Source organism: Salmo salar, chromosome ssa28 (assembly GCF_905237065.1).
Source record: "Salmo salar chromosome ssa28, Ssal_v3.1, whole genome shotgun sequence".
Lineage (NCBI taxonomy): Eukaryota > Metazoa > Chordata > Actinopteri > Salmoniformes > Salmonidae > Salmo > Salmo salar.
This window is the reverse complement of record NC_059469.1, coordinates 2,894,967-2,922,964: the sequence shown is the minus strand read 5'-3', so window position 1 is coordinate 2,922,964 and position 27,998 is coordinate 2,894,967. Positions and strand designations below refer to the sequence as shown.

The 27,998-nt window shown below is 42.2% G+C and overlaps 1 protein-coding gene across 2 annotated transcripts; it reads left to right on the top strand.

Annotated features, from left to right (window-relative positions):
• Positions 1-27,982, top strand: grnb (granulin b). Of its 2 annotated transcripts, none has more exons than XM_014178869.2 (17): positions 1-146; positions 321-422; positions 3,118-3,249; positions 3,579-3,716; positions 3,914-4,027; positions 10,690-10,825; positions 11,102-11,196; positions 11,438-11,567; positions 20,096-20,187; positions 20,300-20,447; positions 20,603-20,700; positions 20,944-21,195; positions 21,566-21,802; positions 22,300-22,569; positions 22,818-23,051; positions 24,686-24,943; positions 26,508-27,982. In XM_014178869.2, the coding sequence occupies exons 2-17, from the start codon at positions 420-422 to the stop codon at positions 26,649-26,651; spliced, it is 2,481 nt and encodes an 826-aa protein (XP_014034344.2). In that variant the 5' UTR covers positions 1-146; positions 321-419; the 3' UTR covers positions 26,652-27,982.
• Positions 27,983-27,998: the final 16 nt, after the last annotated feature.

The following is a 27,998-nucleotide window of genomic DNA, read 5'->3' as shown; positions in this document are numbered from 1 at the left end:
CTTGGTCATAAGGTGCGAATGTCATGTGATAACCGTTGTTGGAAGAAAAAAAAAAAAAATCACTACAGATTGCAAAATACTCCAGTGTCGCTTCGAATGAAAGATTATTTAACTAGTTTGAGCTTTTACATCGCACACTAACGAAGGTAAATAACACATGTAATTAATGTTGTCTTACGTTACGCCTAACCCGTTTTATTTTATGCTTATTAACTTGCTATGCTAGCTAGCGAAATTAGCTAGCGACAACTGTCAGCTCTGTCATTCATTGTTTTGATCAGCTAATAATGATGGACTTGTTTTCTTGCCTCTATCTTTAGACTATATGAAGACTATGCATTGCAGTTCCCAACTTGAATAACACATCTGACGATATTCCCTCATCTGCCCTCTTGCTCTTCTCAGATTCTCTGAACACAATGGTATGAGATTCTTTAGATCAATAGATTTTAAAGTTTGGTTTAGACGAAATTAAAATAATTGTAACTAGCATACTTGTTTACTATTTAACTAAATTAGCTACATTACTTTGAGATGAGATGAATGTGCTGAAAATCCACACAACATTCATGCTACATAATTTTTCTGGTGTGTGATAGATAGTAGGTCCCCAAACCCCTTCAATGGTCATGTTGCTCCCCTATGGTCATTCCCCCCCATACCGTCAAGTCTTTACTCTGCCTCCACCCCAATAGCCATTTATTTATTCTCCATTGCCACAGTTATGTATATAGTGTTATTTATATTGTTTTATTTTCATTGTATTTCCCTTAGTCCTTCATTGTGTATCCCTTAGTCCTGCATGTTGGAGCTCGAAGCCTAAGATTTTCACTATACCCTGCAATCACACCTGCAACCTGGTACAGTTAAAGTCGGAAGTTTAAATACACTTAGGTTGGAGTCCTTAACTCGTTTTTCAACCACTCCACAAATTTCTTGTTAATAACAAACTATAGTTTTGGCAAGTCGGTTAGGACATCTACTTTGTGCATGACACAAGTAATTTTTCCAACAATTGTTTACAGACAGATTATTTCACTGTATCACAATTCCAGTGGGTCAGAAGTTTACTGTGCCTTTAACAGCTTGGAAAATGCCAGAAAATGATGTCATGGCTAGGCTAATTGACATCATTTAAGTCAATTGGAGGTGTACCTGTGGATGTATTTCAAGGTCTACCTTCAAACTCAGTTCCTCTTTGCTTGACATCATGGAAAAATCTAAAGAAGTCAGCCAAGACCTCAGAAGAAAAATTGTAGACCTCCACAAGTCTGGTTCATCCTTGGGAGCAATTTCCAAACGGCTGAAGGTACCACGTCACCTGTACTAACAATAGTACGCAAGTATAAACACCATGGGACCACACAGCCGTCATACCGCTCAGGAAGGAGACGGGTTCTGTCTCCTAGAGATAAACGTACTGTGGTGCGAAAGGTGCAAATCAATCCCAGAACAACAGCAAAGGACCTTGTGAAGATGCTGGAGGAAACTGGTACAAAAGTATCTATATCCACAGTAAAAAGAGTCCTATATCGATATAACCTGAAAGGCCGCTCAGCAAGGAAGAAGCCACTGCTCCAAAATCGCCATAAAAATGCCAGACTACCGTTTGCAACTGCACATGGGGACAAAGATTGTAATTTTGGGAGAAATGTCCTCTGGTCTGATGAAACAAAAATAGAACTGTTTGGCCATAATGACCATTGATATGTTTGGAGGAAAAAGTGGGAGGCTTGCAAGCTGAAGAATACCATCCCAACCGTGAAGCACGGGGGTGGCAGCATCATGTTGTTGGGGTGGTTTGCTGCAGGAGGGACTGGTGCACTTCACAAAATAGATGGCATCATGAGGTAGGAAAATTATGTGGATATATTGAAGCAACATCTCAAGACATCAGTCAGGAAGATTAAAGCTTGGTCGCAAATGGGTCTTCCAAATGGACAATGACCCCAAGCATACTTCCAAAGTTGTGGCAAAATGGCTTAAGGACAACAAAGTCAAGGTATTGTAGTGGTCATCACAAAGCCCTAACCTCAATTCCGTAGAAAATTTGTGGGCAGAACTGAAAAAGTGTTTGTGAGCAAAGAGGCCTACAAACCTGAGTCAGGTACACCAGCTCTGTCAAGAGGAATGGGCCAAAATTCACCCAACTTATGGAAGGCTACCCAAAACGTTTGACCCAAGTTAAACAATTTAAAGGCAATGCTACCAAATACTAATTGAGTGTATGTAATCTTCTGACCCACTGATAATGTGATGAAAGAAATAAAAGCTGAAATAAATCATTCTCTCTACTATTATTCTGACATTTCACATTCTTAAAATAAAGTGGTGATCCTAACTGACCTAAGACAAGGAATGTTTACTTGGATTAAATGTCAGGAATTGTGAAAAACTGAGTTTAAATGTATTTGGCTAAGGTGTATATAAACTTCTGACATGACAGCTGTACATGCGACTATTAAACACTCTGAATCAGAGTGAAGTAGGCCATTTTCAGGTTAATACATCCACAGATAACAAACTAGATATGAACGTTTTGTGCCATGTAGATATAAAGACCTAGATTGGAGATTACATTTTCAGTGTGATGCAGTATGTATAAATATTTGCTTTGAAAGTACATGAACCACAGAGTAAATGTTTGGAGTTATGAATAGATTTCTACTTTCCTAGACTGGGCAAACTCGTCTACCGTGTCTAGGCCTACTGCTGAAACAATGGTTCACCATGTGCACAACGTTATTCATCACCACCACCTATTTACGTAGCAGAATAAGTCAAATCTACAACCGTGTGAGGATGACCTAAAGACATTTCTCATTGTGTTTGTTCATTTGTTATAGGGCCAGCAATGATGGAGAGCATTTGTTTGCTACTTGTTATGCTCTTAACATTTTTTGAACTTATCCCTGTTTTAGCCTTTTAGATCACAGCCTGATTTTTAACCTGTCATTTGAATTTTTCTATTTATTCAAATAAATTCAACATTTTTGCAGTTTAACTGTACCTGGCTTCAAGAAACCTTTTTATGTGCACGAGGTAATAGCTAACTTCGTCAACAACGCGAGCACACGGTCTTAGGTTTTCTTAACCCCTTTTCTCAAAACTGTGCAGATAGGGGTGGTATGTCTGGCCCTCCTAGGCCTGACCTCAGCCCTGATTTGTCCCGATGGTGGGATGTGTGACGACGAGAACACCTGCTGCAAGACCCCCAGCGGTGGATATGGCTGCTGTCCATTACCAAATGTAAGAGATTAGTCCCCGGTCGTCTAAATTTTGTATGTGAGTGATTGCTTGGTTAAATGAGGTATGCAGGACAGGGTGTCGGTCCAGCTGACCCTGCTTTGAACTGGTAGTGTGAAAATGCTTATTCATCACCATAGTGTGAAAGAACAAAGATCATTTTATCGCCATAGCCCAGCAACACCATCATCAGCAACACAGTGTTTTGATGGTATTGCTAATTCTGTGGGGGTTCTAGTCATTGGAATGTTGTAACATCGCTATAAAATGGACTGTTTTACTGCCAACTCATGACTTTTTCAAAGATCACACTGTCTTAAACCCGTCTCCAGGCTGAGTGCTGTTCCGACCACCTGCATTGCTGCTATGAGGGGACAGTGTGTGACTTAGTCCACTCCAAGTGCCTCAATAAAACAGTCTCTCTGCCGTGGGTCAGAAGAGTCCCCGCACAACACATCATCAGCCCTCTGGTAAAGAGAATGCAACATTTATTCTCCGTATCTCTTGTGTATTATAAACTATAGTGTCTGTTTTGTTTAATATAGATTATATTTCTTAATGATTCTTGTAAGCCTTTTCAACAATGTTATTTAACTCTAGTTGCGTGAATGGGATGTATGTGTCAACCCAACCCTCGTTGGTATGCATTGCCTGTCTCTCCATTTAGATGGTGGAGGGAGTGAGGGCAGTAATTTGTCCCGACGGCGAGTCGGAGTGTCCGGACGACACCACCTGCTGTCAACTCCCAGATGGCTCCTGGGGCTGCTGTCCGCTGGCCAAGGTACGTTACACACTTGTCCCTTATTCCTTATCTTGAAGTCCTCTGAGTGCAATTTTGACAGTCTTAAATTGCAGCGACGTCTGTAGGGGACGTGAATAATACAGTCGAGGTTTGCATATTTTAGGTCTTGTCAAAATGAGGATCTTTGCGTTTAACTTGCCTCGGATCCTTCGCCAATGGTTGTACAATGTTCACCTGGGAACCACCACTGTAATGTGTTGCAAAGATCTTTCAGATGATTCTGCAACTGTCGACAATGCACGCTAAAATACCCCCAGCGACCCTTTTGAGAGAATTGATCCATCCGCTCAAGTCCCTCCAGTCTTCTCGAGCGTCATAAAATAACATGTTAACCTCTTACATCTAGACGTTCCGCTAGCGGAACACCTGCTCCAATATCCAATGATAGGCTTGGCGCGAATTACAAATTCCTCAAAAATACAAAAACTTCAATTTTTCAAACATATGACTATTTCACAGCATTTTAAAGACAAGACTCTCCTTTATCTAACCACACTGTCCAATTTCAAAAAGGCTTTACAGCGAAAGCAAAACATTAGATTATGTCAGCAGAGTACCCAGCCAGAAATAATCAGACACCCATTTTTCAAGCTAGCATATAATGTCACAAAAACCCAGAAGACAGCTAAATGCAGCACTAACCTTTGATGATCTTCATCAGATGACACACCTAGGACATTATGTTATACAATACATGCATGTTTTGTTCAATCAAGTTCATATTTATATAAAAAAAAAGCTTTTTTTATATTAGCATGTGACGTTCAGAACTAGCATACTTCCGGGGAATTTACTAACAATTTACTAAATTACTCACGATAAACGTTCACAAAAAGCATAACAATTATTTTAAGAATTATAGATACAGAACTCCTCTATGCACTCGATATGTCCGATTTTAAAATAGCTTTTTGGTGAAAGCACATTTTGCAATATTCTATGTACATAGCCCAGCCATCACGGGCTAGCTATTTAGACACCCGGCAAGTTTAGCCTTCACCAAAATCAGATTTACTATAACAAAAATGTTATTACCTTTGTTGTCTTCGTCAGAATGCACTCCCAGGACTGCTACTTCAATAACAAATGTTGGTTTGGTCCCAAATAATCCATTGTTATATCCGAATAGCGGCGTTTTGTTCGTGCGTTCCAGAAACTATCCGAAATGGTAAATCAGGGTCGTGCGCATGGCGCAATTCGTGACAAATTTCTAAATATTCCATTACCGTACTTCGAAGCATGTCAACCGCTGTTTAAAATCAATTTTTATGTCATTTATCTCGTAAAAAAAGCGATAATATTCCGACCGGGAATCTCCTTTTCGGCAAACAGAGGAAAAATCACAAAGACGGGGGCGGCCAGGGCACGCGCCTAAGCCCACAGTCCCTTGATCGGCCACTTGAGAAAGGCGATAATGTGTTTCAGCCTGGGGCTGGGATGACGACATTCAGGTTTTTCCCAGGCTCTGAGCGCCCATGGAAGACGTAGGAAGTGTCACGTTAGAGCAGAGATCCTTTGTAAAAGATAGAGATGGCAAAGAAGTTCAAGAAATGGTCAGACAGGCCACTTCCTGTAAAGGAATCTCTCAGGTTTTGACCTGCCATTTGAGTTCTGTTATACTCACAGACACCATTCAAACAGTTTTAGAAACTTTGGAGTGTTTTCTATCCAAAGCCAATAATTATATGCATATTCTAGTTACTGGGCAGGAGTAGTAACCAGATTAAATCGGGTACGTTTTTTATCCAGCCGTGAAAATACAGGTTAAGTTTCAATGCCCCTTATGCTTGGCTTCAGCTGTTAACAGGGCATACATTTGCGTAGAAAGTGACCTGACCTGACTACTAGGCAACAGATTAAACATAGTTAAGGAAGTGAGTCACCGTGACCGCTGGAGGTGCTTTTCACTAAGTGGAATCAAGGGTTTAATGAGTTAGCTACATTCAGTTAATACAGAATACGTTTGACTTTTTCTACAGTACTTGCAAAAGTGGGCTCACTTTGTGAAATTCTCGCTCTGTCTCAGAATTGTTATTGTAAATATGTGATTGTAATGCTTAACCTGTTAGGGCTAGGGGGCAGTATTGACACGGCTGGATAAAAAACGTACCCGATTTAATCTGGTTACTACTCCTGCTAGTTCTGAACGTCACATGCTAATGTAAAAAGCTGGTTTTTGATATAAATATGAACTTGATTGAACAAAACATGCATGTATTGTATAACATAATGTCCTAGGTGTGTCATCTGATGAAGATCATCAAAGGTTAGTGCTGCATTTAGCTGTCTTCTGGGTTTTTGTGACATTATATGCTAGCTTGAAAAATGGGTGTCTGATTATTTCTGGCTGGGTACTCTACTGACATAATCTAATGTTTTGCTTTCGTTGTAAAGCCTTTTTGAAATCGGACAGTGTGGTTAGATTAACGAGAGTCTTGTCTTTAAAATGCTGTAAAATAGTCATATGTTTGAGAAATTGAAGTAATAGCATTTCTAAGGTATTTGAAAATGGCGCCACCGGATTCAACTGGCTGTTGCGTAGGTGGGACGAATTCGTCCCGCCTAGCCCAGAGAGGTTAACACTTCAGGGGGCAAAATGCTACTTACTGTATTAATCATTTGAAACTGCTTACCCTGTCCCAGGTGGCATATGTAGTTGACTTGGGTATGGATATACAGTGTTGTGGCAAATATCAGAAAGAACTGTTAATTTACTTTATTACAAGCTGCAGCAAGGGAGACTCACTCCAGACACATCTAAAGTAGGACTGCATAAACCTTTGTTCATACACTACAGTTATAGGGAGTGTCTATCTCTTGCAGAAACTGTTTGTGTTCCCACAGCACCTGCTCTCAAACACACACACTATTCTGGGCTTTCTGCCAATTACCCTCACTACATCATGTTATCGCTTGGTTCTTCTGATAGTTCTGCAAAGCTGGTTACCCTCAAGTTACCGATCATAGGCATTTTACTATTCAGCAAAAGTTCATTTTATTGTTCAGATTAAGAATTAACATGAGCATGAATATATGATTTACCATAAGCATAGAGTAAATATTCCTCAACAACAGATGGGCAGTAGGCCTATTTCTGTCATGTATTTCAATTCCTTTTTGAGGATCTATTTTTTTGGGGACATTTGTATTTGAAGGCGTTGGAATAAGTCACTATGTAATTTGTAACACGATACTTCAGAGAATGGTACTTTGTATTTTTGAAGTACTCTACGTTTTATAGCAATTCACAGTTTTGTGGTCCCATATCACCCACATTTTCTGCATTGGTATCAGAAAGAGGGGTGAAAGTAAGCCGGTACTGTCCGGTACGTAATAGTGGGGGTACGCCGTACCGATTTATTTTACTAGGCAAGCCCATTAAGAACAAATTCTTATATATAACGACTGCCTACCAAAAGACCTCCTATGGGGGCTGGGATAAAAAAAAATGTAATATAGGACAAAACACGCATCACGACAAGAGACACTACATAAAGCGAGACCTAAGACGACAACACAGCATGGTAGAAACACCACATGACAACAACGTGGTAGCAACACCACATGACAACAACGTGGTAGAAACACAACATGGCAGCAGCACAAAACTTGGAACAAACATTATGGGGCACAGACAACAACACAGGAAGTAGAGCCAACAATACATCACGCGAGCTGCAACAACTGAGTAAGTGTCCATGATTGAGTCTTTGAATGCTGCTCGTTCCAGTCGCTAGCTGCAGCGAAGTGAAAAGAGGAGACACAGGGACGTGTGTGCTTTGGGGACCTTTAACAGAATGTGACTGGCAGAATGGGTGTTGTATGTGGAGGATGAGGGCTACAGTAGATATCTCAGATAGGGGGAGTGAGGCCTAAGAAGGTTTTATAAATAAGCATCAACCAGTATGTCTTGCTACAGGTTTACAGAGATGGCCAGTCTACAGAGGAGTATAAAGTGCAGTGATGTGTCCTATAAGGAGCATTGGTGGCAAATCTGATGGCCAAATGGTAAAGGACATCTAGCCGCTCGAGAGCACCCTTACCTGCTGATCTATAAATTATGTCTCCGTAATCTAGCATGGGTAGGATGGTCATATGAATCAGGGTTAGTTTGGCAGCTGGGGTGAAAGAGGAGCGATTACGATAGAGGAAACCAAGTCTAGATTTAACCTTAGCCTGCAGCTTTGATATGTGCTGAGAGAAGGACAGTACCGTCTAGCCATACTCCCAAGTACTTGTATGAGGACTACCTCAAGCTCTAAACCCTCAGATATAGCAATTAGTGTTTAACACACAATCCGGGGAGGGGCCAGCTGATTATAAGACTGTATCATCTGCGTATAAATGGATGAAAGCTTCCTAATGCCTGAGCTGTGTTGATGTAAATTGAGAAGAGCGTGGGGCCTAGGATCGAGCCTTGGGGTACTGACTATACACTGCACTCTGACTCTTTGAGTGGTAGTTAGCAAACCAGGCGCAAAGACCCCTCAGAGACACCAATACTCCTTAGCCTGCCCACAAGAATGGAATGGTCTGCCGTATCAAAAGCTTTGGCCAAGTCAATAAAAATAACAGCACAACATTGCTTAGAATCAAGGTTGCAGTGACACATCCAAAACGTGAGCGGAGACCAGATTGCATACCAGAGAGAATACTATAGACATCAAGAAAGCCAGTCAGTTGATTACTGACAAGTTTTTCCAACACTTTTAATAAGCAGGGCAAAATAAAATTGGCCTATAACAGTTAGGATCAGCTTGATCTCCCTGTTTTAAAGAAAGGACCACCGTGGCTGCCTTCCAAGCAATGGGAACCTCCCCAGAGAGGAGAGACAGGTTAAAAATGTCAGAGATAGGCTTGGTCAGCAACCTTAAAGAAGAAAGGATCTAAACCATCTCATCCAGATTTTTTGGGGGGTCAAGTGTAAGGAGCTCCTTTAGCACCTCGGTGACTACCTGCAGGGAGGAACTTTGTAGCGGGGCAGGGGGAAAAGAGGGAGGAGCATCGGGGCTAGTCGCATTAGAATGTGTGGGAGATGAGGAAATGTTGGACGGGCAATGAGGCATGGCTGAGTCGAAATAGGAATCCTGACTGGTGATTTTAAAGAGCTCATTCATGTGCTCCTTGTAACAACCACATCATCAACGTTATGTTGAGCCTATGACGACAATTAAACAAAGATGCCAAGAACTGTAATCTATTTATCATTACCGCATGTCACCCGCATGAAACATTTCCAAAATGGACTTGAAAACGTGTGAAATACGATCCATAATGCGGTGTGTTTCGACGATAACAAGGCAGAGATGAGTGACGGAGGCGTGCGCGGACAGTGGACGCATCAACCCTGGTTTCAAATGTAGGCCAAATGAATGACAAGACTTCTTGGTGTCTTGTCACAGACGTCTCTTTTCATTCGTCAAATGGCGGGTGCACTGTATGGATTCAATCATTTATTTTAGAGTGGGCAAACGTGCGCAGGTAGCCAGGCTTTCAGGAGGAGCCTGCTGAAGTAATTGTTTGACAATCAGATGACAACATAACCGGTTATGTTAATGCGATATTTAAAAGGTAATAAACAACACATTTTTACTGTTATGCCCACAGAGATCCTATTAAATGAAGAGGGATTCTATATGTAAATCTATGTTTGGTATTGCACACGAGGGTGCACACACAGGGGGTACCGTACTGGGAATAAATTAATACTTCCACCACTGATCAGAAGTCTTATGGCACTATTGTGTGAAGACATGAGAGGTGTTGGCAGAAGACCTTGAAAAGAAAGTTGAAGCACAAGGATGCGCTTCCAGAGTGAGGATATTTCAGTGAATTTGTTCCAAAAGGGGGAAGTGAACTCGAGAAGTGAGTCCTGTGCCTCAACTTTCTTTCACACACACTTTTGCGCCTCCATCGCACCTCTAATTACGTCATGGTAATGCAAACAAGATCTCATTTCTAACACCAATTCTGCCCAAATATATTTTTTTTTTTGGGGGGGGGGTTATCAGTGGCCACAAAGCTCTGAAGACTTTATTTTGTAATGAGATACATTTTAATGCATCTTTGCCATCTCTGCATAATACACAACAAAAACTAATGGCAGAGTTGGATTTGCTATTTAATAACCTGTGAGCGGACCAAGTTATTTGGTGTCACTCTAAAGTGGAAAGGTGGAATAAACGAGTCCAGAGTAGGTTTTCTTGATTCAACACAGTTGTCTATTGAGGGATTTCTGACAATACAAACACTCCAACACAGTCAATGAGAATCTCCAAAGGAACAACATACATCTTCTTCTTTAGATGACACAGGATCACATTACGATTATCTTCAAACTATAACAACAATCACATATTGGGTCGTCACCGTTTTAATGGGTCTTCTTGGATAGCACCTCTCTCTCCGTAGCCATTCTCCAGAGATAGTTTATCTTCCCCTCTTCTTGCTGGTTCCATCCTCTCTCTTGTAGGGGAAAGAGAATATCTCATTAGTACCGTCAGCTGTGCTTAATTGACTCTGGTTACCTTGTCTCACATGCCTTGTTGGGCTACTATCCGTGAGCCCAGCCTGCCCTCTGGTGGTCCTTCCACACCCTATTCTGAAGCATTCTAAATGTTTGTTTTCTGTTCTCTCTCAAGGCAGTGTGCTGTGAGGACAAGATGCACTGCTGTCCAGAGGGCACCAAGTGTGATCTAGCCCACTCCAAGTGTGTGTCTCCCACCCTGGAGACCTTTGCCATGAGGGAAAAGGGGCCTGCAATGAAGAAGCAGACGGGTACTGAAGGAACAGACAGAAATAAACAACAAGATCATCGTGAAGTTGTTGTTGAATTATGTTCCAGGCTGGTCTCCATTAGGGCAAACAATGGGATTTAAAAAAATATATAATAATTAATGCTACAAATGAAAAATATATTTTCTATTGGAAAAGTCCACAGTTTATTCCTTTTCATTCTGTTGCCTTCGGTTTGGTGCCTAATGAACACAACACCGTTCTCTTATTAATATTTATTTTCCCCATGTGTCTGTCTGTTCCTGGTGGTTGGATAAGCAGTGACCTGCCCAGGTGGTACGAGCAGATGCCCAGACAGAACCACCTGTTGCCTGCTGACCATTGGCGACTATGGCTGCTGCCCCTACCTGGAGGTGAGTGGAACTGGGGCAGTACAGAAGACCCTGGGTCACATAATCTCAAGCATTTTATTCAGCTGTGTATTGCACGATATGTGTTGCACACTGTCTGTGTAAGATACATGTGACGGACAGTTCTTAGTCTAAGAGTGTTTCAACATGAGGAAAGGGTAGCTAAAGAGAAATGGGGACATGAAGAGGTTGAGCATTTCAAAACTGATGAATTACGTGTTTAATCAACGTGTGTTCTGTACAGGCTGTGTGCTGTACCGACAAACTCCACTGTTGCCCGGGCAATACAACCTGTGACCTGGAGCATGATATATGCACTTCCCCCAACACACAGACCCCACTGGCTAAGAAGACCCCTGCCGTCCCCAACGATGGTGAGGCACCAACTGTTAATGCAAAATGATGCGACTAGGTTCCAGTTGAACAACGTTTACGTCACTATTTCCACAGTACATAGTTGCCATCGCACTCAGGCCAGGTCCATCTACAGTGAGACTACTGTGCATGCGTACTAATAATAGTGATGACACCGTAATAACAGAAATATAGGGATACTTAAAACATGAACATAACAATCTCCAACTTTTTTACGGGATCGGTGTGTCACAACCCAACCCCCCCACGCGGGACGGATGAGCTAACGTGCGCTAATGTGATTAGCATGAAGCTGTAAGTAACAAGAACATTTCCCAGGATATAGACATGTCTTATATGGACAGAAAGCTTACATTCTTGTTAATTTAACTGCACTGTCCAATTTATAGTAGCTATTACAGTGAAAAAATACCATACTATTGTTTGAAGAGAGTGCACAACAACAAAACTTTTGTCACGGCAACTGGCTTGATACATTCACCTCTGACGGTAAATAATGTACTTACATTCAGTAATCTTGCTCTGATTTGTCATCCTGAGGGTCCCAGAGAGAGAATGTAGCATAGTTTTGTTTGATAAAATAAATACATTTTTATATTCAAATGTAGGAACTGGGTTCTATAGTTTGAACCCCTGCTGTCTCTGGCCCCACACCCACCCCCCATATCTAGATGTGGGAAGGTTAGTGTTTTTTCTGTAGGGAAGCTAATTATCCATTATGTATGACATTCCTGGGTGTGTGTAAACTATAAAAAAAATATTACCATATAATTTTTGTATGTTCTCTATAGTTATGTACTTTAAAATGTATCAATTGACCAATGTGGCACATTTGGGCAGACTTGATACAACATTTTGAACAGTAATGCAATGGTTCATTGGATCAGTCTGAAACTTTGCACATACACTGCTGCCATCTAGTGGCCAAAATCTAAATTGCGCCTACACCCCTAAATGATAATGGCCTTTCTCTTGCATTTCAAAGATAATTTTTTTTTTGACAATGCATGCTTTTTTTTGTTTTATCTTACCAGATCTGTGTTATATTCTCCTACATAATTTCACATTTCCACAAACTTGTGGAAAGTGTTTCCTTTCAAATGGTATCAAGAATATGCATATCCTTGCATCAGGTCCTGAGCTACAGGCAGGCATGTCATTTTAGGCTAAAATTAAAAAAAAGGGTCCGATCCTTTTAGAGGCTTAGACAAATAAAACATCAACAAAATAATGAAATGTCCCAAGTTTTATTGAAGTTACTCATTACAAATGGGTTGTGTGTAGGGCTGTTGCCTACACAACACATTTCACACATATTATTTAGTATATGTAAAGACAAGATTTAAATCAAGACTAGTCTGATGGGTGACAACATTACTTGAATGAATGATGCCCAGCATAAGAAACAAAGCCTGTTTTTCCCGCCACTTTTTCGAGTCGCACACCTCATGTTACCTAGCCAATAGGCCTATGTTTTGATAAGGTTTGTATCACAACTAAAGTGGCCAAATAACTTCTTTAAAATGTAAACACATTAATCAGCTTTACAAGGGGTGTAAAGCCTAACTGGCATACATAAGCAGAGTGTGAATTTGAAGTTTGGGAAGATAATTTTCACCATTAAAAAAATGCGCCTTTATAATAAAAGGCATATGCAGTCAATAGTTTTTTCCCGCGCTTATAGCCTCCTACCAAGTGTGCATTGCTGCGCTTATAATGTGAAGAAATAGCCTAATAGTTTATCAACATTTTAAGCTAAACGTTCTTATCTATTGCGTCTGACACATTGCGTAAAAACGTTTTGGGGATGCTAGTGGTTGTATTAATTTGGGAACTATCGCACAACTGTCCCAGACTATTTTTGGAATATTTATTTCTTGCACAGAATAGAATAGGTGAACTTGAATACTATGGGGGACAGTAGATTGATATAGGTTAGTGCTTTTGTTGTTCGTTAGGCCTACTCATTTTGTTGGCTGACGACATGTAAATGTGGAAAGTTCTTCCAATATCTTCAATATGCACCTCAGAGTTGGATAAGGACGTGCACAGTTGTGTCCCCGACGTGTCTCTTGATTTGTAGCCTGCGAGAAAGATCCGATCACGTGATGGAGAGCCATGTGAGTGAGAGGTGATTCGGAGCGCTCAGCACAATGGCCACTGGCAGCAAAAGGCATGGCTTTTTTCCCGGATGCATTACAGCCACACAAAGGCATGGCTTTTTTCCCGGATGCATTACAGCCACACTCTACTGGTACAACAAAGTCAAGGCAACAATGCTGAATACAGGTGGAAAAATGTCACAAGTGGATCCTGCAGTCTTCTATTGGCTTGACCAAGACTTCAATATGACTGGAGTACTTGTCTGTCATGTTGATGACTTCATCTGGGGTGGCTCACAGACCTTTGCTACAACTGTGATTCCACACCTCAGTTGTTTTTCAGGTCGGCCGTGAGGAGCATGATAGTTTTTGTTATGTTGGCATAGAGTTTATTATAGTTGATGGAAAAATACTGATGCAACAAAGTAGACCTGATTTTTAAAATGTTAGATGGCTACAACTTGGCATCCAACACAAAACACACCACTATACAAATCATTCATGAGGCAAAGAAAGTAGTTTGTAAACTGAAATCACATCAAGTGACTAAAGTTTCAGCATGTTCCAAAAGATGACTCTGAAATGAGTTGTCTTCAGTGATGCTTCCCTAGGGAACCTTACAGATGGAGACACAAGGTGGACATCTAAATCGTGTTAATAGGAGGAGGAAGATTCTCACCTTTCTGTTGGCAGTCAAAAAGGATCAGAAGGATTGTCCGAAGCAAACTTGCCTGAGAAACTCTTGCTCTTTTGGATGTAATTGACAATGCCATCTTTCTGGCAACTCTGTTCTCAGAGCTTATCACTGGTGAGACAATACGGCACATTCTACCTGTAGTTTGTGTCACTGACAACTACTTCTTAGTTGATGCTGTGAAGCCAACCAAGTCTGTCACAGAGAAAAGACTTCGTCTCGAGATTAGTAGCATTAACAAACGTATTTGAAGCAGAGAATCCAGCGGATTCTGTGGTCGGCCACAAAAGGAACAGCTTGCTGACTGTCTGACTAAAAGGGGAGCATCCGGTATTGTGCTCCGTAATGGAAAGGTGCAGCTTGAGTAATACAAAATGGTTAATCTTCGCACACAAATTTTGGTCACAATTGTCAGCCGGTGACTGTCAAGCCAATAACTGTGTCTCACGGTAACTGACCGTTAATTAACGTCAACACATTTAGCATCTCCTGGCTTCCACACACAGCCTACAAGCCACTGATGAAGACCTTTGGAACATCTACATTTTAAAAAGTACAATAAATCCATGTAATATCATTATTTATTTTAGACAGGTCTAAAGAAGCATGATATGAAGAAAATGTAGTCTATTTCAGAAGAACAGAATGGCATACTCGGAGTTGTCCTTATGTTAGGTCCTGATCTGGCTATGCCAAATCGCTGTGAGCTACACTAGTTCATTTAGCAGACAAGATATGCTTAGAATTCCGTGGCATTATTTTATAGTATGAAGAATGCAATTGAACAAAGCTGAATAAAATAGAAAGGATATTTTTGCCAAACGATTTGAGGGAGTGCGCACATTACGGCTATTCTGTGTTGAGTGTTTAATTTAGAGTTATTAATGTAACTTTAGTTGTTCTACAAATGGGTGTTGGGCTATGTGTTTAGATTTTTAATACATACATTGTAATGCATGACGCGACTAACGATGATTTGAAAAAAGTAGTTTTAAAAAGGAACAGACGTAGCTTCTCTGTTCTGCCGGTGCATGGAAAATCCCTCCAGCTCCATTATCTGTGTCGTCGTTCAGCCACGACTCGGTGAAACACAAGATATTACAGTTCTTTATGTCCCGTTGGTAGAATAATCGTAGGTCAATTTATTAATTTTTTTCTCCAGTGATTGCATGTTAGCAAGTAGAATTGATGGCAATGGGAGTTTACTCGCTCGCCTACGGATTCTCAAAAGGCAGCCCGATCTGCGTCCTCTTTTCCTTCGTCTTTTCTTCACCCAAATGACGGATCTGGGCCTGTTCCCGGGATAGCGGTATATCTTTCTCGTCGCACTCGTTAAAGGAAAAAGCTTCTTCTAGTTCGTGGTGAGTAATCCCAGTTCTGATGTCAAGAAGTGACGGTAGCAGCAACATTATGTACAAAATAAGTTACAAACTACGCAAGAAAAAAGAACAAAATAGCACAATTGGTTACGGGCATGTAAAACATCCGCTATCCTCTTCGGCGCCATCTTTCCGCCATCTTTGACTTCCTCAAACACTAACATTTTCCTCCAATTACTGAGCTTATGTAGTTTAACTGAGTCAAATGACAAGTCCTTTGTTTCAAGTACATCATTTTAAATCTCATTCTGTTTTTCTCGATTTTCCATTGGTTCAATGAGATCAGGTCAGCTGACCCTGTTGACCCAGAAAGTGTAGCTGGAAAGGTTGCTGGATTGAATCCCCGAGCTGACAAGGTAACAATCTGTCGTTCTGCTCCTGAGCAAGGCAGTTAACCCACTGTACCCCGGGCAACGATGATGTCGATATTATGGCAGCCCCCCACACATCTCTGATTCAGAAGGGATGTTTTAAATGCGGAAGACTAATTTCAGTTGAATGCATTGTTGTACAACTGACTAGGTCCCCTTTTTTTAATGGGGGGGGGGGGGGTTTAGAGTACTGCAAGTTGTATCAGTTCTGGTGTTTTCCTTTGGCTTTTCGTGCTTGTCCAATGACGGTTGCTGTGTGTGGAGTAACACTTTCTCTGTCCCTGTATTTAAGCTTCTCGAGTTTTCAGATTGGAACAACCATGTTGTCTTAACACATGTGGCTGTTGAACATTTTCCTAATTTGAACCCTCAACAGTATTACCTTTGTCATGGTTGAAGGTCACTGCTCCATTTCCTGTGTCAATTTGTGTCCATATCATTGGATGCAACATCAGGTAGGTTTGTCTTTTTAATGTCATTTTCAGTAGGAGGCTGATTCTCAGCAACAGCCCCTCCATCTTGTTGATCATTTACTTTCTGCAATCTTGAGTGATGCACCCTGACATTGGTGCCTCCGTGACTCAAAAATATCACCACACCATCTTGGCCAATGACTACTCCTGGTCCTTTCCACTCATGACAGTCAACTCGTTTGTAGTACACTTTGTTTCCAGTTTCGTACTTCTCATCGGTGGGTCGTAGCTGTTTACGCAGAGCCCTGCGAATTCTCTCTGAACACTCTGCTTCAGTGAACGCTTTTCTCGCTGCATGTGGTGCTGAAAGGTGCGGTCCCACCCATGCACTTTCAACATGATATCTGCGAGTGTTTTGATTATGTCTCTCCAGAAGTCCATTGCTCCATGGACTGTATGCAGCAGTTGTCTTTACTTCCATATTGAATTTCTCTTAGTTCCTTATTATTGAATTCTCCTCCATTGTCACTGTACAATTTATGGGAAGGGCCAGGCACACTTATCCAGGAATGAATGAAATGCTGGATGATTTCACTGGGTTTCTTTGTATTCACAATGCTTCCAACGCTGAAGCGTGTGAAGTGGTCGACTATGTGAAGGTGCCACACACTTGGTCCGAGCTCATGTAGATCTACAGCCACTGGTTCATTGTACTTGGAAGCCAGTGGCAAACCAACAGCTTAGGTTTGCTGTATATTTCTGGCAAGTCTCACAACTTAACTATCTGCCGTAGAATGTAAATACACTCTTCATTATTCCCAGAACTGCTGAGTAATTTCTAAAGTCTCAACTGTAGCATGTCAAAACTGTTTGAAGTTAATACTTTGTTCCTCTGTGTTCATGTTCTCTGGGACTGTCAATCTCCATTTGCTCTTGTGTCTGTCTGTCAGAATTTCATTTTTACATGGACTCTGATGTCTTTGTCTAAAATGTTTACACAATAGTAGCCTGAGGTAGTAAGTTCAAGGGTCACTGGTTGTTTAAACATCACTTCCTTGTCATTTTTTATGTCTAGTACAGCCCCTGCCTTCTTGAGGGAAGCTTTGCTTAATAAATCAATTCAAAGTTTGTCACGTGCGCCGAATACAACAGGTGTGGACCTTACAGTGGAATGCTTACTTACAGGCTCTAACCAATAGTGCAAAAAAAGTATTAGGTGAACAATAGGTAAGTAAAGAAATAAAAACAAGGGTAAAAAAGACAGTGAAAAATAACAGTAACAAGGCTATATACAGTAGCGAGGCTATAACAGTAGCAAGGCTACGTACAGACACCGGTTAGTCGGGCTGATTGAGGTAGTATGTACATGTAGCTATGGTTAAAGTGACTATGCATATATGATAAGCAGAGAGTAGCAGTAGCGTAAAAGAGGGGTTGGTGGGTGGCGAGTACACAATGCAGATAGCCCGGTTAGCCAATATGCGGGGGCACTGGTTGGTCGGGCCAATTGAGGTAGTATGTACATGAATGTATAGTTAAAGTGACTATGCATATATGATAAACAGAGAGTAGCATCAGTGTAAAAGAGGGGTTGTGGGGGGGGGCACAATGCAAATACTCCGGGTAGCCATTTGATTACCTGTTCAGGAAACTTATGGCTTGGGGGTAAAAACTGTTGAGAAGCCTTTTTGTATCGCTTGCCATGTGGTAGTAGAGAGAACAGTCTATGACTGGGGTGGCTGGGGTCTTTGACAATTTTTAGGGCCTTCCTCTGACATCGCCTGGTGTAGAGGTCCTGGATGGCAGGCAGCTTAGCCCCAGCGACGTACTGGGCCGTACACACTACCCTCTGTAGTGCCTTGCGGTCAGAGGCCGAGCAATTGCCGTACCAGACAGTGATGCAACCAGTCAGGATAGTAAGGGGATATCTACAGGGACCACCTATGTTTCAATGTGACTCTTAGTCTGACCCATTTTTGCTGGTATCTTGACTCTGTTGGTAGAATGGACGATTCTCCCATATCCACATTTGAACACTTTGTTGCTTGGTGTGTCAATCATATTTTGTACTCCTTTCATATTTAGTTCACTGACATAGCTAGCAAGGCATTTTGCACCACACACTGTGCTTGTACATGCAGTATCAATCATAGCAGATCCTAAGGATTCAACTATAAAGAGATCTGTATTAGAAGCAGATTTGTTTGAAAACAGTGTAATGTTACACTGCTCTATCTGTTTAAATTTTCCTCTGTTAGTTTAACTTGTTCATTTTTATGAGGACGGTCTTTAACCCAATGGTAAGTGCTTTGACAAATAGAAAATGTTGATCTCCTTCCATGCCTGTCCATTGGATTTGTTCCGGGAAATGGCGCCCTCGACCAGTTGTCTTGAGAACGTGACTTGTTGGCACCTTTTTTCTCTGCTGCTCAGTGTAATATGCCGCGTCACTCACTTGCATTCCATCTGTTATTTGCGCGGCAGACGTCTTTTCACCCAAAAGTATCTTTAGTGCCGACTTCATTGAAGCAAATGTCAGCAAAGTACAAGCAGTCAAAGCCAACTCTTTCTCCCTACCGTCCAGGTAGTATCTACTAACTTGAAAACGAACACTGCATCCAGGGAGAACCATGTCTTCCTAACCACTGCATCCTATTGTACCTCTGTTCGAAAGCAATTATGTAGTCCGTCATTGCAACTGAAATGTCTCCAGTAACACTGCCCGTTTTTTAATATTCTATGTAGGCACTGTCTTTCTCTTTAAGAAACACAGACCCAGTGCTCTGATCAAAGTTCACACACCGTCATCCTTGTTCAAATCCTCCAGGGATATTTCCAGTGCTGTATCTCTCGCTCTTCCCTCGAGTGATAATACCACCGCAAGTGCTTGCTTTTTGTTGTCCAGGTTAGTAACCCGTGTCCGGATTCAAATGACATTTTTCCAACTTTCATACGACCTCTTCTCGTCGAAGCGAGGTGTCAGATTGTAGTTATTAACCATCCTCTGCTACCAATGTTAACTCGAAATGAAACAACGACAAGGTTCCAGTTTAACGAGGGTTACTTCACCGTATTTCTACCGTACATAGTTGCCATCGCACTCAGGCCAGGTCTATCTACAGTGAGACTACTGCGCAGGCGTACTATTAAGAGTGATAGCACCTTGATAACAAATATATGGATTATTTTTTTTATTTAACCAGGTAGGCCAGTTGAGAACAGGTTCTCATTTACAACTGTGACTTGGCCAAGATAAAGCAAAGCAGTGTGACAACAGTTACACATGGGGTAAACAAACGTACAGTCAATAACACAATAGAAACATCGATGTACAGTGTGTGCAAATGTAGGGAGGTAAGGCAATAAATAGGCCATGGAGGTGAAATAATTACAATTTAGCATTAAAATATTAATTTAACACCAACCGCTTCTCCCCCCTAATCCCTGGCTACTGAATGTTGCTAGTTGATTTTGTAGTGTAAACCTGTAATTTTCCAGCTGAATCGGTGGTTATGCAGTCTTGTAGTCCTCTAAGAAAATAATAAGAATTATGTGCATCTCTTTTTAGTGGATTGCCCAGACAAGGTGTCATCGTGTCCTGATGAGACCACTTGCTGCCTGCTGGGGGATAGGAGCTATGGCTGCTGCCCTATGCCAAGTGTGAGTCATCTGCTCTCAACCCAATAACTCACCACACATCCATATTCAGCTGCCAGGAAATATCAGCTCCTGTTTGATTCAGCTGTATCAAGTCCCCTCTTGCTCTCCTCAGGCTGTGTGTTGTCCAGACCACATCCACTGCTGTCCTGAGGGAACCACCTGTGACCTGGAACAGAGCACCTGTGTGTCTGAACACGGCCAAACTTCCATGGCTGTCAAATTCCCCGCCACATTGACCACGACATCCCTACAGAGCACAGGTCAGAGACAACGTTACACATCAAACGTTGGCGCATGATGTTAACATCGATTTGCAACAGACTCAGTGGGAATATTCCAGATGAAAAGTTGCATAGCGACAGAAGTGTAATGTCCATACATTAACATGTGAATGTGTGTGCTCTGTGGCCTTCAGTCAATGCTGTGCCCTGCAACGACTCTGTGGCCTGCGCTGATGGAACCACGTGCTGTAAATTACTAAATGGAGAATGGGCCTGCTGCCCGCTACCCAAGGTACTGTAAACAATTTGTGTATGTGTGTGTCAGCAATAATTCTTGACAGTAGTGCTCAGCCCTTGAGACCCTGACCTGAGTTAAGTTCATTTATTAATATTGAAAGTGAGTGCTGCTCTTTTTTTACGGTCAGTGGTGTTAAATTTGTCTTGTAGCATTACAGATATGAGAACAGAAACGCTGTATACACTGTAGACGCCTCCTGAGCCCCCCCCCGCACTAATTCCTTTGACTTCCCCCTAGGCTGTGTGTTGTGATGACCACCTCCACTGCTGCCCCCACGGGACCATCTGTAACCTGGCAGAGAGTACGTGTGATGACCCCTCTTCGGGCTCTGCCCTGGTACCCATGCTGGACAAGGTGCCCGCCTTTAGCTATGTGTCGCAGGAGGAGCCGCTGCCCAACAGCATATGTGACAAATCCACGTTGTGCCCGGGCAAATCCACGTGCTGCAAGACCACCACAGGAAACTGGGCATGCTGCCCCCTGCCCAATGTATGAACATTTCCACATTTACCCCTCCACTGACTTATTTTCCAAGTCCAGTCCTTGTTAAGGGTCTAACCTTTTAGTTCACTTTAGGTAACCTAACCTCCGGTTGTAATTGATTAAATGACGTCCATGTTAAATTCTATTCCTAAAGTAACTGGACTTGAATTGACTAATTGGGAAAACACTACTGTCCCTGTACAGTCACTCCAAGTGGTGCTAATTTGATACACTTATGAATAGTCCTTGTTTCCAATCATCTCTGTGAGTCATTTTCATTAAATCCGAGGCAAATAAGCATCACGTTCATAGCCTAAAGGTAGCCTAGCTGTTACATCATGTAATAACAACTCCGTGCGTTCTCTGTGGCCCTCAGGCTGTGTGTTGCGATGACCACCTCCACTGCTGCCCCCACGGCACTGTGTGTAACCTGGAGGCCAGTAGCTGCGATGACCCCTTAGGCTTCAACATGCCGTGGGTCACCAAGGTGCCAGCACTCACCACCCAGGCACAACTGGCCACTGAGAAGTGTGACGAACAGACCATTTGCCCCGGGGGCACCACCTGCTGCAGACAGAACTCAGGACAGTGGGCATGCTGTCCTCTACCTCATGTGAGTTAACTTTTCCCCCCATCTGGTGGTTTCAATAACGATCTTACCATTCAATCAGCGACAGATTTTCATGCGAATATTCTCATAAAAACAATATGAGCATTTTCCCACCAGAGATGTTTCCATCAAATTGACTTGTTGCAGATAAAAGGCTGTGTGTGGTGACGTAGTACGCTTAAAATACATTTTTGGGGTTAAATTCCAAGTTTACTCTGATATGATGGTTATTATGTCAATATTTGGATGGCTCCTGATAATGGCCGGAGTGAATGCAATGCCATCAAACGCATGGTTTCCATGTGTTTGCTGTATTTGGTACCATTCTATTCCGCTCCAGCCATTACCACAAGCCCGTTCTCCCCAATTAATGTGCCACAAACCTCCTGTGGGCTCAGCACGCCTCTTTGTGAATACCAGCCTCGATTTTTGGTGATTGCAAAACAAGGGCTCTTAATGCTTAAGTTAGGATTTGAAATAATGTTATTGTTGCCCTTTAGGCGGTGTGCTGCGATGACCACGAGCACTGCTGCCCTAAAGGCTACACGTGTAATGTGGCCGAGCAGACCTGTGACAAAGCTGGGACCCTCAGCTTGCCCTGGATCCCCAAGGTGCCAGCCCTGCTCCTGCACAGAGTGCTTCCTCAAGCCAGTGCCCCCTCCTTCCCCCTAGCCAAGAACATGTGTGACCCCCACACCAGCTGTCCCAAATATACCACTTGCTGCTTCATGAACAAGTCTGGCAAGTGGGGATGCTGCCCCCTGCCAAAGGTAAGAAGGCTACTCTGGGGACTTTGGCCGTGGCAACTTTTCAAGATATTATTATTATTTATGATGAACAAAGCAATGGCAATGTAACAGAAAATTTGCAGCTGAAAATGCTAAAAATGGTTAATTGTTACTTACTTCTCTTTGCTCCTTGTGGAGCATAAGGCTGGCTGAAATGACATGGTGAAGTAGTGATTTATACACTAGTAATCTCTGTATGACCTCTCTGTAAATGGTCTGCTCCTCCCCAGGCGGTGTGCTGTGCCAACGGAGACCACTGCTGCCCCAGCGGCTACAGCTGTGATGTCCACAAGACCTCCTGCACTAAGGGCCCCCTGACCATTCCCTGGTACCGCAAAGAGAAGGCCCTGACTGAGGGAGCCATGTTGAAAGACGTAAAGTGTGACGACAAGAGCAGCTGTGCCTCGGGGGCCACCTGCTGCAAGTTGCCCACGGGCGAATGGGGCTGCTGTCCCCTGGTCAAGGTGCGTCGCCATTGACTTTCTGTGATAATGGATTGGATTTATATACAGTGCATTCGTACAGTATTCAGAACCGTTGAGATTTTCCACATTGTTACGTTACTGCCTGGATTAAATTGTTTTTTTCCCCCCTCAATCTACAGACAATATTATTTATTTTATTTTACTTTTAGCAAATTTATAACAAAATGTTATATCACATTTACATAAGTATTCAGTCCCTTTACTCAGTACTTTGTTGAAGCAGCGATTTAAATCCTTGAGTCATTTTGGGTGTGACGCTACAAGCTTGGCACACCTGTATTTGGGGAGTTTCTCCCATTCTTCCCTGCAGATCCTCTCAAGCTCTGTCAGGTTGGATGGGGAGCGTCGCTGCACAGCTATTTTCAGGTCTCTCCATAGATGTTAGATCGGGTTCAAGTCCAGGCTCTGGCTGGGCCACTCAAGGACATTCATAGACTTGTCCCGAAGCCACTCCTGCGTTGCCTTGGCTGTGTGCTTAGGGTCATTGTCCTGTTGGAAGGTGAAACTTCGCCCCAGTCTGAGGTACTGAGTGCTCTGAACCAGATTTTCATCAAGGATCTCTCTGTACTTTGCTCCCTGTTAATCTTTGCCTCGATCCTGACTAGTCTCGCAGTCCCTGCCGCTGAAAAACATCCCCAACAGCATGATGCTGCTGCCACCATGCTTCACCTTTGGGATGGTGCCAGGTTTTCTCCAGACGTGAAGCTTGGCATTCGGGCCAAAGAGTTGAATCTTGGTTTCATCAGACCAGAGAATCTTGTTTCTCATAGCCCGCTTGGATTCTCAGACTATCGTTTGCCTTTTACTGAGGAGTGGCTTCCGTCTGGCCACTCTACCGTAAAGGCCTGATTGGTGGAGTGCTGCAGAGATGGTTGTCCTTTTGGAAGGTTCTCCCATCTCTACAGAGGAACTCTAGAGCTCTGTCAGAGTGACCATCAGGTTCTTGGTCACCTCCCTGACCAAGGCTCTTCTCCCCCAATTGCTCAGTTTGGCCGCCCGCCAGCTCGGAGTCTTGGTGGTTCCAACCTTTTTCCATTTAATAATGATGGAGGCCACTGTGTTCTTAAGGAACTTCAATGCTGCAGAAATGTTTTGGTATCCTTCCCCAGATCTGTGCCTCGACACAATCCTGTCTCGGAGCTCTACGGACAATTCCTACGACGTCATGGCTTGGTTTTTGCTCAGACATGCACTGTCAACTGTGGACCTTTTTATATAGACGAGTGTGTGCCTTTCCAAATCATGTCCAATCAATTGAATTTACCACAGGTGGACTCCAATGAAGTTGTAGAAACATCAAGGATGATCAATGGAAAACGGATGCACCTGAGCTCAATTTCGAGTCTCATAGCAAAGGGAATACTTACCGTAAATATGGTATCTGTTTTAAAAAAAAATAATAATAATAATAATTTTGCAAAAAAATCTAAACCTGTTATTGCTTTGTCGTTATGGGGTATTGTGTGTAGATTAATGAGGAAAAATTTATTCAATTTTGGAGTAAGGCTGTAATGTAACAAAATGTGGAAAAAGGGGTCTGACTACTTTCTGAATTCCCCGTTTCGCCACAGACGCATCTTGTTGACTCTCTCCTTCTCGCCCCCAATCCACAGGCTGTTTGCTGTACAGACCATGAGCACTGCTGCCCCCAGGGCTACAGCTGCAACATGCAGACTGGGACCTGTGAGAAACTGGTAGAGGCTATAGTCCTCAGTACGGTGCCCCTGACAAAGGTAGCAGAGTCCCAGCAGAGGGCAGCAGAGATGAGTATAGATGTGAAGTGTGACAGCACTGGAGAGTACAGCTGTCCCAAACTGGAAACCTGCTGTAAGACCTCACCCACAGAATGGTCCTGCTGCCCTGCACCAAAGGTAGTGAAACGGTTACTTGGAATGAAAATCCTAACTTGAAATATGGAACCTTGAATTTTGATGTAGATGGGAAATGTGTGTACATTTGACAAGTTGAGATGTTCTTAAATCAACTCCATATTTGGTACATAAAGGAAATGTAGCCTTTAAAAACAAAAAATTTGGCTGAGGCTGCGCGACCAGATTGAACTGCCCTGTCCTCCGGGACACCGCTTCCCCATATCTAAACAACCTTAAAACGTTCTGTACATTTGTTACATTACCCACATTTTTTTTTTTTACATAGCAGCTGCTCCCCCTCCCTTCATAATGTAGAAGTACTATTTCGTGAGTGACTTTTAGAGCAGATGGTGTGAATAAGCTAGCCTGTCTGTATTTTGTTTCAATCAAACCACAGTGGTGTGCAATGAGTTTTAGGCACATGAGCACACTCCTCTTAAAATCTCATAAGGAATTGCCTGATGTCTTTAGTCTAACATAAGAGTTATGCTACGCTGTGATATTGGTATTTTATATTCATTTGTCATTAAGTGATCTTGTGAGATATTGATTCAACTTTGCTCCAATTTATTTAAACCAGTAACATTCGAAGAAGTGGCATGGCGTCGTTCCGTTCCGTGCTCCTGCCTATGTGACAATGTACGTAGTCTACATGTAACGTTTAGCCTACCCTGTCTACACAACAAAATTCCAATGTGAACAGTTCCTATTTGGCTAATCCAAAAATGTTTTTATATGTAGGTATCAGTATTTTTGTCTCCCCCATACCCCAACTTCTTGTCTTGCCAAATTTTTAAGGAGTTTTGTTTACACACCTCCTTGACAGTATATATTTTTGGGGGGTTTTTGGGTTACAAAATAACATTTTTGGGGTGATCCCACTGCAGTTCCCCTGACTTTGAATACAAGGCTGTTATACCGATAATTGAGTTGCTCATGGCATCCTGCAGTACCCTAGTCGGCCTTCAACTTGAATTACTCAATGACGGGGCAGGACTGAGCTAGCCTGCAACTTCTCTTCCTGGAGTAGCTCAAACTGCGCATGTTAGGTTTCCATGAGACATCATCTTAATCAACTTCATTTGGCTTTAATGCGCTATTGAATCTTCATATAGGAATGACTGATGTCACTTGATCGATGGCTTTGTCCACTCATGTATACAGTCATTGCTTACACAAGACAGACGTCCAATCATCACGGCGGGGTGAGTGAGAACAGGAAGGGAGGGGGAAGCTGCAGCAGAGGGAGCAGCAGCTACGTAAAACAATTGTGCATAAAGTAGTAAATGCACGTACGGTTGTTTAGCCAATCAGGAAGAGGCGTCTGAGACTCTGATGCTGTAAAAAAAAAAATATATATATATATGCTCAAATGCCCCAATTACTTCCATTGATTGTTAGGTTGTGGTGGCTAAAGTTAGTTGAAGTTTGTGGTGGCTGTTTTAAAGAACATAACCATGGATTATTTTCTACTGACCCATAGACTGCTTTCAGAGTGAGGAATCATCTAACATCGAGTTGTAAAATCCAGAACTAATCCTTTAAACTCGCTTTCTCTTCACAGGCCATATGCTGCACGGACACCAGGCACTGCTGCCCCATGGGATACACATGTGACCTGGAGCGGGGAGGCTGCTCCCAGCAGGCTGAGTTGACCTGGGACATGTTCTACAGCCATGACAAAAAGAAAGACTTTGTTCCGTTTTGACTTTGAGCTAAATCGGGAAGCACTGATCTGGACTCTGAGCCAATCAGGATGCAGCACTGATCTGATGTTCCTCACTCCAGCACACAACCTAACCTGCAGAACATTCCATAAGAGGAACAAACAACCTTATGGACACTGGACAAGGGACAGGAGATTTATTTTGTATGTTTTTTTTGTGTAAGTGATTTGATTTGGTTCAATTGGGGTAGAACAGGAAATAGAAATGGTTGGAAGTAGAGAATTCAGCATCTCCATCCAATGCCCATCCCAAAGTTTTATTTTTTATTATTTTAAAGCAGCTAGCTTGTAGGTTTGTCTCAATGTCTTTACGCTTGTTACTACTGCCCCATATGCCATTTTCTCTATGCAAATGAGAAAGATGAATGTATTATACTCTCTTGGAACAAGAATTATCATTCTCCAGAATAAGCCTGCTTTAAGATGTATCAAAAATGTATTTTATTCCAAACTCTTTCAAGAACACAGCTACATAGTACAAGAGAGCTGATTTTTCATGTTTCTTTGCTGCAGGCACAACCTAGCATTAGTGAGCGTTAGTATATCGTTCTTTCTGGATGCACTACAGAGCCATTGATCAGCCGACAGTGTTACTTTGATTGAACTTTTTGCTCGATTTAATAAAAAAAAAATGTATGTATGTTTTGCCCTCTGGCCTGGGTTCATCACTTTCTGTGAACATCAAAATGGTCCAGCCTCTGACAGTTTTCTGTCATTAAAATAACAAATACTGTCACTCAAACCCCTTAAGTCATAGCCATTTTTTCTTGATGTCATAATGCCCATTGTTGATAAACTTTTGATTTTCAGTATAGGAATTATTGGTAAACCCCAGTTTAATGGTTTCTACATGCAATTTGTGGTGCTTGAACAGGTGATGGGGAAGTGAATCCAGTATGATTGGTTAGTACAATGTTAGTTGATAACAAAATTGATACTAAGCACTCTGTTCTACCAGCCGTTGTAATGCTAACCAGTAATAATACTTTGAAAGTCAATGCAAACAATACCAGTGAGCACATAGCTCTCATCCCATTCCCGACTAATGTCCCAAATTTGTATCTGTACTCTATAGTTTTGTTTTGGATTTGTTTGTTTTTTTACATGAATGTCATGTTAAACGAAGGACATGTTTCTTGGTTAATTATAGTTTCTTTATCATATATTTTATCTTTTGAAGGGGAGTTCTGTGTCAGTGTATGCCACTGAGGTGAAATAAAATTGTTTTTGTTCTTCGGTAGGGAAAACCATTTTGTGTTGAGCTGCACTATAGTACAATAATAAACAATGGATGAGTCATGTTTTTGTCTGAACCTGGGAGGCTATGGT

Bases quoted from the DNA above. Each gene is read 5' to 3' on its own strand.
- grnb (XM_014178869.2), top strand. The intron at 20,448-20,602 runs GTCAGAGACAAC...TGTGGCCTTCAG, and splicing joins GACATCCCTACAGAGCACAG to TCAATGCTGTGCCCTGCAAC. The intron at 20,701-20,943 runs GTACTGTAAACA...ACTTCCCCCTAG, and splicing joins CCTGCTGCCCGCTACCCAAG to GCTGTGTGTTGTGATGACCA.